The 15,897-nt window shown below is 39.2% G+C and overlaps 1 protein-coding gene across 1 annotated transcript in view; it reads right to left on the bottom strand.

Annotated features, from left to right (window-relative positions):
* Nucleotides 1-15,897, bottom strand: part of ERN1 (endoplasmic reticulum to nucleus signaling 1) — a 201,286-nt gene that overhangs the window by 70,894 nt on the left and 114,495 nt on the right. Inside the window, exons 12-15 of the mRNA XM_053708131.1 lie at nucleotides 15,373-15,561; nucleotides 13,804-14,074; nucleotides 12,378-12,465; nucleotides 10,875-11,064 (exon numbers count right to left, since the gene is read on the bottom strand). Of these exons, the coding sequence (XP_053564106.1) occupies nucleotides 10,875-11,064; nucleotides 12,378-12,465; nucleotides 13,804-14,074; nucleotides 15,373-15,561 (738 nt within the window). The remainder of the gene's footprint in view (nucleotides 1-10,874; nucleotides 11,065-12,377; nucleotides 12,466-13,803; nucleotides 14,075-15,372; nucleotides 15,562-15,897) is intronic.

Genomic DNA, 15,897 nt, shown 5'->3' with positions numbered 1-15,897 from the left:
AAGCTTAAAGTTTTAGTCTTAGAACTCAATCTTGAAGCCCAGAGTAACAGTTAAGAATTGAATTCAATTATAAAACAAATAATTGATTATCTTAAAACAAATGAAATATGGATTTTTTATTTTTTTTTTAAATCACAAAATTCTTCTAGCTAAAAAAGCTAAAAAGACATAGATTAACCCTGATTTGCGAAAATATTCAATAAAATGAAGGCACAAATGAAATTATTAGCATGATAGTCCAGTTTAAAGGACCAGCCAATACAGTGGACTTGCATAAATCAATAAATGCAAAACAACAAGACAAATGCAACAGCACCTAGTCTAGTAAATGTTGTCCCTTAAACAATGCTAAAATAAATCATAATCTGATACTTGATCTTAAAGTAAACAGAGAAAATGAAGCAATTGCAAAATCCAAATAAATCACAGGACCAAGAAAAGTACCTGAAACTAAATAATTTTCCATAAATAAGATACAACTATCTAAAGGAAAATAAATACTATTTTGCTATAGAAACAATAGCATAATTAGTAGAATTAGAGATAGCCCCAATAAATTGAAGAACCCTCCAAATTGAATTTAACTGCTGGCAAAGAATATAGTTTAAAACCTTTGAAGAAGGAATAAAAGAAAATTCTCAGCCTATTCCATTTCTAGTATGGAGAATTGGAAAGAAAAACCTCTGAAAACACAGAAGAAATAAATAGGCAGAAAAAGTGTCAGCTAGTCTAAAGAACTAGTTACCTTAATATCCAAAATAATCAACACCTTTTCAACAAAGAACAAATGTACTTTAACAATAAAAAAGTATATTTGTTAGTGTCAATATCTGATGAAGAAAATTTCTGAAAGAGAAAAAAAAAAAAAAACATCATCAGAGAAGGATAAATCAGTATGTTGTTGGTCATTTGAAACTTCAATAATTAAAAAAGAAGTGAAAAAGACCTAAAAATTTTATTAGAAGGCACGAAGTCAGACAAAGCCTTTAAAATAGAATCAGAAAAATATTTCTTATAAATCTTCTAAATATTTCTTGTAAGAATGGAAATATATAAAGCATAAATACTAATGGATTCCGCATGTAAAAGTATATCATAATAACTTATTGCAAAACATAGCTAAAGATAAACATTTATAACATTTAAAATAAATTAACTTAGCTTTGGTAGAACTGAAACTCAGTTAAGCGTTTTTCCAGAAGTGGCTTCTGATTCAGGGACAATCTGAGACATCTTGCAATATGTAATAGAAAAAACAACATATAAAGCAAAATTGATCAAATTCCTTAAATGACAGTTTCAGGAATGGGAAAAAAATGCCAATGAACAAGCTTCTAGCAACCAGAAGCAATAAATAATGAGACTTAAATATTGTGGAGACAACAATGACGCTCAAATTCTTTAGCGCCAAAAAAGCCGCCCACATTATTTGGCGCCTAAATGCTTTTGGCGCCAAAAATGGCGCCACATCCGGTAACGCCGACATTTTTTGGCGCAAAAACGTCAAAAAAATGACGCAACTTACGGCGATACGTATGACGCCGGAAATGACAAGAAAATTTTGGCGCCAAGAAAGTCCGCGCCAAGAATGACGCAATAAAATGAAGCATTTTCAGCCCCCGCGAGCCTAACAGCCCACAGGAAAAAAGTCAAATTTTAAGGTAAGAAAAAATTGAATTATTCATATGCATTATCCCAAATATGAAACTGACTGTCTAAAAATAAGGAACGTTGAACATCCTGAATCAAGGCAAATAAATGTTTAAACACATATATTTAGAACTTTATATAAAAGTGCCCAACCATAGCTTAGAGTGTCACAGAAAATAAGACTTACTTACCCCAGGACACTCATCTAAATGTAGTAGAAAGCCAAACCAGTACTGAAACGAGAATCAGTAGAGGTAATGGTATATAAAAGAGTATATCGTCGATCTGAAAAGGGAGGTAAGAGATGAATCTCTACGACCGATAACAGAGAACCTATGAAATAGACCCCGTAGAAGGAGATCATTGAATTCAAATAGGCAATACTCTCTTCACATCCCTCTGACATTCACTGCACGCTGAGAGGAAAACCGGGCTCCAACCTGCTGCGGAGCGCATATCAACGTAGAATCTAGCACAAACTTACTTCACCACCTCCATAGGAGGCAAAGTTTGTAAAACTGATTTGTGGGTGTGGTGAGGGGTGTATTTATAGGCATTTTGAGGTTTGGGAAACTTTGCCCCTCCTGGTAGGAATGTATATCCCATACGTCACTAGCTCATGGACTCTTGCTAATTACATGAAAGAAAACACAATTTTCAGAGCACAATTATATGAAAAGTAAAACGAATTATTAAAGTATACTGCAAAGTTGTTTTATTACGCATAAATAAAAGGGACATTCCAGCCAAAATTGGAATCCACATGGATACATTTCAGTTTTGACTAGAAGCAATTCTGTAATATACATCTATTAGCAAAAATGCTTCTAATAAAAGCTATAGCTGTTTTAAATGTGTATTTAAGTATTCACTGTGCACCAGCATTTTAAACACAGCACTTGCTCAGTGAGCCTAAGGTGCTTGTATCATCTGGTAATGACTCAATTTGTTAATTGCCAACATGATACAAGCCCCATTGGCTCTCTGAGCAGCTGCAGTATGTAAAATGCTGGTGCACTGAGAATATCTAGCTATGCTTCACATGCATGTGCAGAGAAAAATGTTAACACTAAAACAGTGATAACTTTTACTAGAAGCATGTTTGCCAATACATGTATATTGCAGATATGTTTCTATTCAAAGATGTAATTTATCTATGTGCATTTAAATTTTGACCGGAATGTCCCTTTAAATATATATTTTCTTCTGTTATGTGTGATCAGTCCACGGGTCATCATTACTTCTGGGATATAACTCCTCCCCAACAGGAAATGCAAGAGGATTCACCCAGCAGAGCTGCATATAGCTCCTCCCCTCTACGTCAGTCCCAGTCATTCTCTTGCACCCAACGACTAGATAGGATGTGTGAGAGGACTATGGTGATTATACTTAGTTTTTATGACTTCAATCAAAAGTTTGTTATTTTACAATAGCACCGGAGCGTGTTATTACTTCTCTGGCAGAGTTTGAGGAAGAATCTGCCAGAGTTTTTTACTATGATTTTAACCGGAGTAGTTAAGATCATATTGCTGTTCTCGGCCATCTGAGGGAGGTAAAAGCTTCAGATCAGGGGACAGCGGGCAGATGAATCTGCATTGAGGTATGTAGCAGTTTTTATTTTCTGAATGGAATTGATGAGAAAATCCTGCCATACCGTTATAATGACATGTATGTATACACTTCAGTATTCTGGGGATGGTATTTCACCGGAACTACTCTGTTAAAAGTCACTAATCCTTTTAATAAGTATTTATCATGTTAAACGTTTTTGCTGGAATGTAGAATCGTTTACATTGCTGAGGTACTGAGTGAATAAATATTTGGGCATTATTTTCCACTTGGCAGTTGTTTGTTTTTAATTGTGACAGTTTCGTTTCTCTTCACTGCTGTGAGGGAGGGGCCGTTTTTGGCGCTCTTTGCTACGCATCAAAAAATTCCAGTCAGTTACTCTTATATTTCCTGCATGATCCGGTTCATCTCTGACAGATCTCAGGGGTCTTCAAACTTCTTTAGAGGGAGGTAGATTCTCTCAGCAGAGCTGTGAGAATTTTATATTGACTGTGAATAAAAACGTTGCTCTGTAATTTTTATGTCAAATTTAATGATTGTTATTTTACTAATGGGAACAAACCTTTGCTAAAAGTTATGTTGTTTTAAAGTTTGATGCTATAACTGTTTTTCAGTTCATTATTTCAACTGTCATTTAATCGTTTAGTACCTCTTTGAGGCACAGTACGTTTTTGCTAAGAAAGATTATAACCAAGTTGCAAGTTTATTGCTAGTGTGTTAAACATGTCTGACTCAGAGGAAGATATCTGTGTCATTTGTTCCAATGCCAAGGTGGAGCCCAATAGAAATTTATGTACTAACTGTATTGATGCTACTTTAAATAAAAGTCAATCTGTACAATGTGAACAAATTTCACCAAACAGCGAGGGGAGAGTTATGCCGACTAACTCGCCTCACGCGGCAGTACCTGCATCTCCCGCCCGGGAGGTGCGTGATATTATGGCGCCTAGTACATCTGGGCGGCCATTACAGATAACATTACAAGATATGGCTACTGTTATGACTGAAGTTTTGTCTAAATTACCAGAACTAAGAGGCAAGCGTGATCACTCTGGGGTGAGAACAGAGTGCGCTGATAATACTAGGGCCATGTCTGATACTGCGTCACAGCTTGCAGAGCATGAGGACGGAGAGCTTCATTCTGTGGGTGACGGTTCTGATCCAAACAGATTGGATTCAGATATTTCGAATTTTAAATTTAAATTGGAGAACCTCCGTGTATTACTAGGGGAGGTCTTAGCAGCTCTCAATGATTGTAACACCGTTGCAATACCAGAGAAACTATGTAGGTTGGATAAATACTTTGCGGTACCGGCGAGTACTGACGTTTTTCCTATACCTAAGAGACTAACTGAAATTGTTACTAAGGAGTGGGATAGACCCGGTGTGCCGTTCTCACCCCCTCCGATATTTAGAAAAATGTTTCCAATAGACGCCACCACACGGGACTTATGGCAAACGGTCCCTAAGGTGGAGGGAGCAGTTTCTACTTTAGCTAAGCGTACCACTATCCCGGTGGAGGATAGCTGTGCTTTTTCAGATCCAATGGATAAAAAATTAGAGGGTTACCTTAAGAAAATGTTTGTTCAACAAGGTTTTATATTGCAACCCCTTGCATGTATCGCGCCGATTACGGCTGCGGCAGCATTTTGGATTGAGTCTCTGGAAGAGAACCTTAGTTCATCTACGCTAGACGACATTACGGACAGGCTTAGAGTCCTTAAACTAGCTAATTCATTCATTTCGGAGGCCGTAGTACATTTAACCAAACTTACGGCTAAGAACTCAGGATTCGCCATACAGGCACGTAGGGCGCTGTGGCTAAAATCCTGGTCAGCTGACGTTACTTCTAAGTCCAAATTACTTAATATACCTTTCAAGGGGCAGTCTTTATTTGGGCCCGGTTTGAAAGAAATTATCGCTGACATTACAGGAGGTAAGGGCCACGCCCTACCTCAAGACAAAGCCAAAGCTAAGACTAGACAGTCTAATTTTCGTCCCTTTCGGAATTTCAAAACAGGAGCAGCATCAACCTCCACTGCACCAAAACAGGAAGGAGCTGTTGCTCGTTACAGGCAAGGCTGGAAGCCTAACCAGTCCTGGAACAAGAGCAAGCAGGCCAGGAAACCTGCTGCTGCCCCAAAGACAGCATGAACCGAGAGCCCCCGATCCGGGACCGGATCTAGTGGGGGGCAGACTTTCTCTCTTCGCCCAGGCCTGGGCAAGAGATGTTCAGGATCCCTGGGCACTAGAGATCATATCTCAGGGATACCTTCTAGACTTCAAATTATCTCCCCCAAGAGGGAGATTTCATCTGTCAAGGTTGTCAACAAACCAGATAAAGAAAGAAGCGTTTCTACGCTGTGTACAAGATCTGTTATTAATGGGAGTGATCCATCCGGTTCCGCGGTCGGAACAAGGACAAGGGTTCTACTCAAACCTGTTTGTGGTTCCCAAAAAAGAGGGAACTTTCAGGCCAATCTTAGATTTAAAGATTCTAAACAAATTCCTAAGAGTTCCATCGTTCAAAATGGAAACTATTCGGACAATCTTACCCATGATCCAAAAGGGTCAGTACATGACCACAGTGGATTTAAAAGATGCTTACCTTCACATACCGATCCACAAAGATCATCACCGGTATCTAAGGTTTGCCTTCTTAGACAGGCACTACCAGTTTGTAGCTCTTCCATTCGGATTGGCTACGGCTCCAAGAATCTTCACAAAGGTTCTGGGGGCCCTTCTGGCGGTACTAAGACCGCGAGGGATTTCGGTAGCTCCGTACCTAGACGACATTCTAATACAAGCTTCAAGCTTTCAAACTGCCAAGTCTCATACAGAGTTAGTTCTGGCATTTCTAAGGTCGCATGGATGGAAAGTGAACGAAAAGAAGAGTTCTCTTTTTCCTCTCACAAGAGTTCCATTCTTGGGGACTCTTATAGATTCTGTAGAAATGAAGATTTACCTGACAGAAGACAGGTTAACAAAGCTTCAAAATGCATGCCGTGTCCTTCATTCCATTCAACACCCGTCAGTAGCTCAATGCATGGAGGTGATCGGCTTAATGGTAGCGGCAATGGACATAGTACCTTTTGCACGCCTACACCTCAGACCGCTGCAATTGTGCATGCTAAGTCAGTGGAATGGGGATTACTCAGATTTGTCCCCTACTCTGAATCTGAATCAAGAGACCAGAAATTCTCTTCTATGGTGGCTTTATCGGCCACACCTGTCCAGGGGGATGCCATTCAGCAGGCCAGACTGGACAATTGTAACAACAGACGCCAGCCTACTAGGTTGGGGCGCTGTCTGGAATTCTCTGAAGGCTCAGGGACTATGGAATCAGGAGGAGAGTCTCCTTCCAATAAACATTCTGGAATTGAGAGCAGTTCTCAATGCCCTTCTGGCTTGGCCCCAATTAACAACTCGGGGGTTCATCAGGTTTCAGTCGGACAACATCACGACTGTAGCTTACATCAACCATCAGGGAGGGACAAGAAGCTCCCTAGCAATGATGGAAGTATCAAGGATAATTCGCTGGGCAGAGTCTCACTCTTGCCACTTGTCAGCAATCCACATCCCGGGAGTGGAGAACTGGGAGGCGGATTTCTTGAGTCGCCAGACTTTTCATCCGGGGGAGTGGGAACTTCATCCGGAGGTCTTTGCCCAAATACTTCGACGTTGGGGCAAACCAGAGATAGATCTCATGGCGTCTCGCCAGAACGCCAAACTTCCTCGCTACGGGTCCAGATCCAGGGATCCGGGAGCGGTTCTGATAGATGCTTTGACAGCACCTTGGAACTTCGGGATGGCTTATGTGTTTCCACCCTTCCCGCTGCTTCCTCGATTGATTGCCAAAATCAAACAGGAGAGAGCATCAGTGATTCTAATAGCGCCTGCATGGCCACGCAGGACTTGGTATGCAGATCTAGTGGACATGTCATCCTGTCCGCCTTGGTCTCTACCTCTAAGACAGGACCTTCTGATACAGGGTCCATTCAAACATCAAAATCTAACTTCTCTGAAGCTGACTGCTTGGAAATTGAACGCTTGATTTTATCAAAACGTGGTTTTTCTGAGTCGGTTATTGATACCCTGATACAGGCTAGGAAGCCTGTTACCAGAAGAATTTACCATAAAATATGGCGTAAATACCTATACTGGTGCGAATCCAAAGGTTACTCCTGGAGTAAGGTTAGGATCGCTAGGATATTGTCTTTTCTACAAGAAGGTTTAGAAAAGGGTTTTTCAGCTAGTTCATTAAAGGGACAGATTTCAGCTCTGTCCATCTTGTTACACAGGCGTCTGTCAGAAAATCCAGACGTCCAGGCCTTTTGTCAGGCTTTAGCTAGGATCAAGCCTGTGTTCAAAGCTGTTGCTCCGCCATGGAGTTTAAACTTAGTTCTTAACGTTTTACAGGGTGTTCCGTTTGAACCCCTTCATTCCATTGATATAAAATTGTTATCTTGGAAAGTTCTGTTTTTAATGGCTATTTCCTCGGCTCGAAGAGTCTCTGAGTTATCAGCCTTACATTGTGATTCTCCTTATCTGATTTTTCACTCAGACAAGGTAGTTCTGCGTACTAAACCTGGGTTCTTACCTAAGGTAGTCACTAACAGGAACATCAATCAAGAGATTGTTGTTCCATCCTTGTGTCCAAATCCTTCTTCAAAGAAGGAACGTCTTCTACACAATCTGGATGTAGTTCGTGCCCTCAAGTTCTACTTGCAGGCAACTAAAGATTTTCGCCAAACTTCTTCCCTGTTTGTCGTTTATTCTGGACAGAGGAGAGGTCAAAAAGCTTCTGCTACCTCTCTCTCTTTTTGGCTTCGTAGCATAATACGTTTAGCCTATGAGACTGCTGGACAGCAGCCTCCTGAAAGAATTACAGCTCACTCCACTAGAGCTGTGGCTTCCACTTGGGCCTTTAAGAATGAGGCCTCTGTTGAACAGATTTGCAAGGCTGCAACTTGGTCTTCGCTTCATACTTTTTCCAAATTTTACAAATTTGACACTTTTGCTTCTTCGGAGGCTATTTTTGGGAGAAAGGTTCTTCAGGCAGTGGTTCCTTCTGTATAATGAGCCTGCCTATCCCTCCCGTCATCCGTGTACTTTTGCTTTGGTATTGGTATCCCAGAAGTAATGATGACCCGTGGACTGATCACACATAACAGAAGAAAACATAATTTATGCTTACCTGATAAATTCCTTTCTTCTGTTGTGTGATCAGTCCACGGCCCGCCCTGTTTTAAGGCAGGTAAATATCTTTTAAATTATACTCCAGTCACCACTTCACCCTTGGTTACTCCTTTCTCATTGATTCTTGGTCGAATGACTGGGACTGACGTAGAGGGGAGGAGCTATATGCAGCTCTGCTGGGTGAATCCTCTTGCATTTCCTGTTGGGGAGGAGTTATATCCCAGAAGTAATGATGACCCGTGGACTGATCACACAACAGAAGAAAGGAATTTATCAGGTAAGCATAAATTATGTTTTTTTAAATCTCAAGGTGTTTCCAGTCCCAATAACTCATTTTCAGAATATGCTTGGGCTTAGCCATGACCCAGCTCTCAAAAAACAATAAATACAATAAATCATGCAGAATAACTCTCATAAAAGATCACCTGTTTCACATTTACCAGATACTTCCAGGTATTAGATTAATAAAGAGAAACCAGGGAGCCCTGAGGCAAATGAAAAATGTTGCTAGTGACTGCTATTGGTAATGAATTACAATCCCAAGATTGTCATGAGGATGTAAAATCATGTTATTTGAATAAATAAGAGGTTCTTGTGACATTTCTAGGAATAAGGATTATACTTAAAAAAAAAAAAACAGTAAATACAGCAGATTTGCATAATCAACAAATGAAGGATAAAAAGACAGTGCAGGAGAACTTAGTCTGAACTTCAAATGAATAGTTATGCCTATTTCTACCCCTCCTGTATCATGCGACAGCCATCAGCCAATCACAAATGCATATAGGTATTTTCTGTAAATTGGTGCACATGCTCAGTAGGAACTGGAGAATCAAAAACTGCACATTTCGTTAATGGAAGTAAGTTGTTTAAAACTGCATGCTCTATCTAAATCATGAAAGTTTAATTTTGACTTGAATGTCCCTTTAATCACCAAATACTAATCACTACTTCCATGAGACAATATTAAAAGCACTGCCCAAGCCAGGGAAAACATCACACCATCCAGCTAACTATAGGGTTATATCAGTGTCAAATAGCAATAAAATATTTATGCTATCACTCAATATAGAGTTTGGACTGATACAGTGAAGGTCACCCTATGAAGGGAGATATGAGCACTGTTGGAGTTCAAGGAGACCAAGGGTGAGGAGGTTAACGCTGCTGAAAGTGCTGTTTGTACTATGGGCATCTCATTTTCTGATGAGAATTGACAGGTGTGCTAAGTGTAGTGCACACGACCTGCAGACTATTTCTTTTAACATTGTGAACTGTGTTACCTGCACTAAAGGTAGCACTATTTGTGACCTTGTCATTGGAAGTGACCCTGCAGTTTTTTGGAGCTATGATCTATGGGGGAAATGTTAAAGGGCCCTTGCTAACACCAGTCACTGTTTGATAATTCTTATGGAAGTCCTAGCATTTTTGTCTCTGTTCTGCTTTCCTGGTTTTCACAACTGCTTACGTCCTGGTTTACCCTCCAAGCTCTATCGCTGCCTGTACCCTGAACTAAAGACTGATTTACTGGTTGCTGACTTTTGGACTGTACTTTTGACAACCCTTTTGCTGTGACGTTTGGTTCTTCTTGCCAGGTGACGACCTTGGCCTGTACCGGACATCTGTATACTTTGCATCTCCTGCACACTTGGTTCCAGATATTCAACAAGGTACATCCTTATAACCTTATACTTAAATAAATTTGGAATAGTACTTCAAAGATTAGTGTCATAGGGATTCCCCATGGTAATAAGACATGGGTACCTCTAAAACATGAGCTGACAGCATCATCACAATTAGATGGAGCTTACCCATTCATCAACCTAAATACTCCATAGTCTCAGAAAACCTTTAGGGTATAGTAACATATCATTAGGAGGTTTCCACAGAACTCCACAAACAAAGTCCGATTCTTCAGCAAACACACTTGAAACTAACCTGAAACAACTTGGTACCCACAAGGATTGAAACACATATTTCCAGCAAAGACTAAGTGTTGGAGGGGGTGCTCAGAAGTGGGAACGCTACACACATATTGTAATATACTTTTCAAAGCCAAATTACACTTGACCCCCTTGTCTTTCTATTTAACTGCTCACCAAAAATCTGCAACATACTTATCAGCACCAAGCAATTAATACCTACAAAAGTGGCTGAATGGTGGCTTTAGTTAATCACACTCTGGCCCACAACAACTACCACTACTTAGGTACAGACAGAAAGGAAAAATATCATGCATTTGAGACTCACAAACATAGTAAATCTTACAACGTGGGAATGAGCTGTATCTTTACCTCTATTCTACACACTATAAGGTTGTGGGACTGTTTTTGTTACACTTTTGTATGATAAGCAAATTAAAGCAAAACTCAACCCAAACCCAGCGTCTCAAGTGACTGTACAAGCAAAATACACGGTAAAGATTTTTTTTTTATTAATTTGTTTTGGTTCAAACTGACCTCTTGTAATGTTGCCGCACAAAGTTCAATGGCAATGTACTGGAACTGTCGATCCTTTTCTGTACAAAAGTAGCGAATCACATTAGGATATTCGTCAGACTCTCGCAACATCTGTACCTCCCGATCTGCAAAACTGAAGCATTCTGGGAGAATTCTTTTGACTGCAACATCTCGGTTGTCAAATCGACCTCTATAAATGGTAAAAAAAATATCTATAAGGTAAGCTGGAGGCAAAATCTGCAGGAGAATTAAAAAAAACTGCAGAATAAATATTCTGAATATAACAAATTAAATAAAAGACCAAAAACTGGCAGATTTCTTTTTTTTAACAGAACAGAAAAAGATTGAGATGGAGTGAGCTTGTTTAACTCTCCCTAGGATAATACTAGAGCAAGATTTTGCAGATACAGTGCCAAAACAATAAAGATGTGACAGTAATGTAATATATCTCTTTCTCTCCATTGAAGTATATAGGAGAATACGTTAACGTGGACGTCATATTCGAAGTTCAATCTTTTGAGCGCCTCAGGTTTTACTTTCAACTTATAAAACGAGCGCAACTTGATGTGCGCAAAAAGCCTCCGTCTAGCGAAATTAAAGCGTGAGCGGGATCGCAAACTATAAACATGTTAAGAAACGTATCACAACATAAAATTAATTATTCTTCCAAAATAGGACAACCATAAGCAACTGTATATTACTGGGGCATCTACATACAAAATAAATATTTTTAAAAGTATTCAACACTTTAACATCTTATTATACTAAGCAAGAAGTGGCAATCAATAATAAACTGCTTAAAAACCATGGTGAATATGTTTGTCTTACCTTTCTTGATTGTGGCCAACTAAGCATAGGGGTAAATAAGTTAGTACACTGCTGTATGTAATCACTGTGTAGCGTGTAGCCAGTTCAGGCAAATTACAGCATTTTACACCATACTTAGATTGCAGAATATCAGTTCCTGTCTCTCTAATGAGTTATTTTACAGCAAAATAAATAATGAAAGTATATTGCAATGTTGTTTTATTAACAATACTTCACAGATTAATGTATGGGAGTTAGAAATAACCCCCCTTTAATTAGAAAACAATGCATTTGTAGTGTTGGTACTAAGAGTTATAGAAGCCGAATTATCAATGTGCGGGCGGACATGATACGCTGTAGCAGATCATGTCTGCCGCACAACAACAAATGCCGACAGCATTCGCTGTCGGCATTTATCATTGCACAAGCATTTCACTAAAAAAGGTTGTGCAATGCTGCCCCCTGCACATTTGTGGGCCAATCGGCCGATAGCAGGGGGTGTCGATCAACCCGATCGTATTCGATCATGCTGATTGCTGTCCGCCGCCTCAGAGGTGGCAGATGAGTTAAGGAGCAGCAGTCTTATGACCGCTGTTTCTTAACTTCCGCTTCAGGCGGACCTGAAGCGATGAGGGTTGGAAGCAACATCCCCTGCTTCATAAATCGACCCCATAGTCTACTTTATAAAGTCCTTACCTGTAAACAATCGTTCCTTCTGCACCATGGCCAAGAACTTCTCTTGGGTTAAAGGAGATCTTGCCAACAGTTACCGTTCTGTCTTCATCTGTACAAAAGAAAGTTAAAAATACAATTCACTCAGACTAGACAAACAATTTAAACGTAATACCATTTGCTAGTTATACAAAACTAATACTAAATTGGTTCAGATAGAGCATGCAATTTTAAACTTTCCAATTTTCTTCTATTATCTAATTTGCTTAGTTCTCTTTCTATCCTTTGTTGAAAAGCATCCCTAAGTAGGCTCAGCAGCAATGCACTACTGAGAGCTAACCACAGACTGGTGGCCACATTTGTGCCTCTTGTCATTGGCTCGCCTGATGTGTTCAGCTAGCTACCAGCAGTGCATTGCGGTGCCTTAAACAAAGACTACCAAGAGAATGAAGCAAATTTGATAATATAAGTAAATTAGAAAGCTGTTAACAATTATATTTTATGTGAATCATGAGATAATAATTTAGATTTTCATATCCCTTTAAGAAATTGAAGCGGACAAGCCATAAACAATTACATTTAATGGGCTAGTAACGTTATCCAAGACAAATACACCATAACAACATTTTCTAATAACCTTAACCTTCCTTCTTGGCTATTCTAGCAAAGGTCCCCAGGATTACAAAGAAATATACGGGGCTGACACTCCATCTATTAGGCATGGACATCATTTTGCATTCAACATTTGTTTTACATTTGCACAGGTCTTTGTGTGTTGCACTTTAACACAAAAAAATCAGGAGCCGAAAATAGTCAAATGCCACTGACTGTGGCCATAATTGGCCTGTTTGTAAAACAAGTGACAAATATGACATTATGCCCATGCCTACCGTATACACATGTATATATAGATTAAAGGGATATGAAACCCAAAAATGATCTTCTGGGATTCCCATGATATTCTGTGTTGAAGAGATACCTAGGTAGGCATCTTGAGCAATAAATGGCAGGAAATAGTGCTGCCCTCTAGTGCTCTTGCAAACGGATAACATTCTTGCAAAACTGCTGCCATATAGTGCTCCAGAAATGGGCCAGCTCCTAAGCTTATGTCCCTGATTTTCAACAAAAGATGCCAAGGGAAAGAATAACAAGTGATAAAAGAAATAAATTAGATTTTTTTTTAAATTGCATGCTCTATCTGAATCATGAAAGAAAAACATTGGGATTAATGTCCCTTTATATAAAATTATTTTAAACCTGTACGATAATGCTCCTTACAATATAAAAAGTGTCATAAAATACTAAATAAAAATAATGTAAAATATTTAAAAAAAAACACACAAAAAAAGTTATAAAAATGTAAAAAATATTACTATATATATAAAATAAACATTCTTTTCAGCAGCACATATAAGTGATATATAAAATCTGCCTGTATATATCATTTTACCCGCTTCCTCCTGCTCTACGGATGTGACGCTGCCAACCTCTGACGTGGAAAGATTTGAGTGCAAAGAATGATTGGACGCCTTCGGGGATACGTTAGGAGTGCTGTTGGCAGAGATCTCACTTCTGGCACCAGCTATATCCAGGAAATCTCCATCTGGAAGCCCCTCCATGGGGGACTGAAAAGGGATATTTTGCATCTGCAGGAGTTGGATCTTCTCTTCCAGCTGTTTCTGGAACTGTTGGTGCTGCAACTGCTGCTGGTGCTGCACCGTCTGGAAAAAACAGGAGAGCACTGAAATAATATCTCTAATGTGTACACATTCTCTCCACCCTTTACTTACTAGATTTATCATAAAATGCACACATTTAAAGATAACAACATGGCATGTTTTAAAGGGACATTCCGGCCAAAATTTAAATGCACATAGATGAAACATATGTGCAATATACATGTGTTGTCAAAAATGCTTCTAGTAAAAGTTATCACTGTTTTAGTATTAGCATATTCCTCTGCACGTGCATGTGAATATTCTCACTGTACAAGCATTTTAAATACTGCGGCTGCTTAAAGAGTCAGTGGGCTTATATCATGTCAGCAACGAACAAATTGAGTTATTACCAGATGGTACAAGCATCTTAGGCCTTCCGAGCAAGTGCTGTGTTTAAAATGCTGGTGCACGGTGCATACTTAAATACACTTTTGAAACAGCTATAGCTTTTATTAGAAGCATTTTTGCTAATATAAGTGTAATACAAAATGCTTCTATTCAAAACTGAAATGTATCCATGTGGATTCCAATTTTGGCTTGAATGTCCTTTTAACCCCTTCATGCCCTTAGCATGTTCCATGACGTTCTAAAAGCGCTGGGCTTTACTGCCCTTAGGACGGCATGGAACGTCCTACTTTTTTGTTGGTGTGTCCTGCAGACTCCTCCTTTTAGGCAACAACAAATCAGATGGGGACATGCCTAGCATCATAGGCAATCCCTAATGATCTGATCCTGGCCTTGAAATCACGTGATTGCTTTGATAATCGCATGATTTCATTTTTGAAGAAAGTGTTTACAGTGGAATTTTGTTCCGATGTTAAACACTTGCCCCTGGCATGAAGTGGTTAAGCAATACTAAAGAGACAGCTAGTGCAAACAAACAAACAACTGTAAAAGAAAAGCTGCTCATTCGCTGAAGAGTCAGCACACTTTCTGAGGCACCAGATCCTGCTGAGGATATGCAAGGCTTCAAAGCACATATATGTATACATTTTTGTGATTGGTTGATGGCTGTCACGTGATACGAGGAACAGGCAAATCAAATTACAAATTTGTCACAAAAAAAGTATGTTACTGCATTGTCTTTGTATTATATATTCGTTTATGCATATTTAATGGTATTGCAATATAGCTGATATACCATTTATGTATAATTACTTTAATGTCCCTTTTCAACCAGATACCTTTAATAGACTCAAATAGCACAATATAATAGTCTGCCTTAGTGCAGCCATCGTACTGTATGTGTCACTGTATGTGTAATACTAGTTTTAAAAAGATATCACAGAAGAGAGTGTTACCTTAGGGTACGTTATGACAAAAGCAACCCAGCCAGCCAATAGAAAGGTGCTAAATATAATGGTAGCCATATCTTTTAGCATAGAATCCACTGGAGCTTCTGGTTTGGGAAGAAATGTGTTGGACACATCACTGATGTCTTTGGAGAAGGACGTATGCTGAGCTGGATCGTCTACAATATCTAAGACATCCTGTAGAAAAAATAATTGGTAGTGGGTAAGTTAGCAGCAGCAGCAGCAGCTTACAACCATAGAAATTATATTTCGAGGTCAACACTAAACATAAAATATCAAGATTGCATGATGCTAGACATATTTACTTTAGACAACAGGAGTAGTTATAGACTATAACATTTGGGTTTTACATATTGCCCAGTTTTGCATAACCAACGCTGTTATATTAATATACGGTTTACCTCTGTGATTATCTTGTATCTAAGCCTCTGCAGACTGCACCCTTATCTCAGTTATTTTTACAGACATGCATTTTAGTCAATCAGTGCTGACTCCTAGGTATCTCCTTGGGAG

The sequence above is a fragment of the Bombina bombina genome, chromosome 1 (genome assembly GCF_027579735.1).
Source record: "Bombina bombina isolate aBomBom1 chromosome 1, aBomBom1.pri, whole genome shotgun sequence".
Lineage (NCBI taxonomy): Eukaryota > Metazoa > Chordata > Amphibia > Anura > Bombinatoridae > Bombina > Bombina bombina.
Note: the sequence above shows the minus strand (reverse complement) of the source record. Positions and strands in the feature narration are given on the sequence as shown.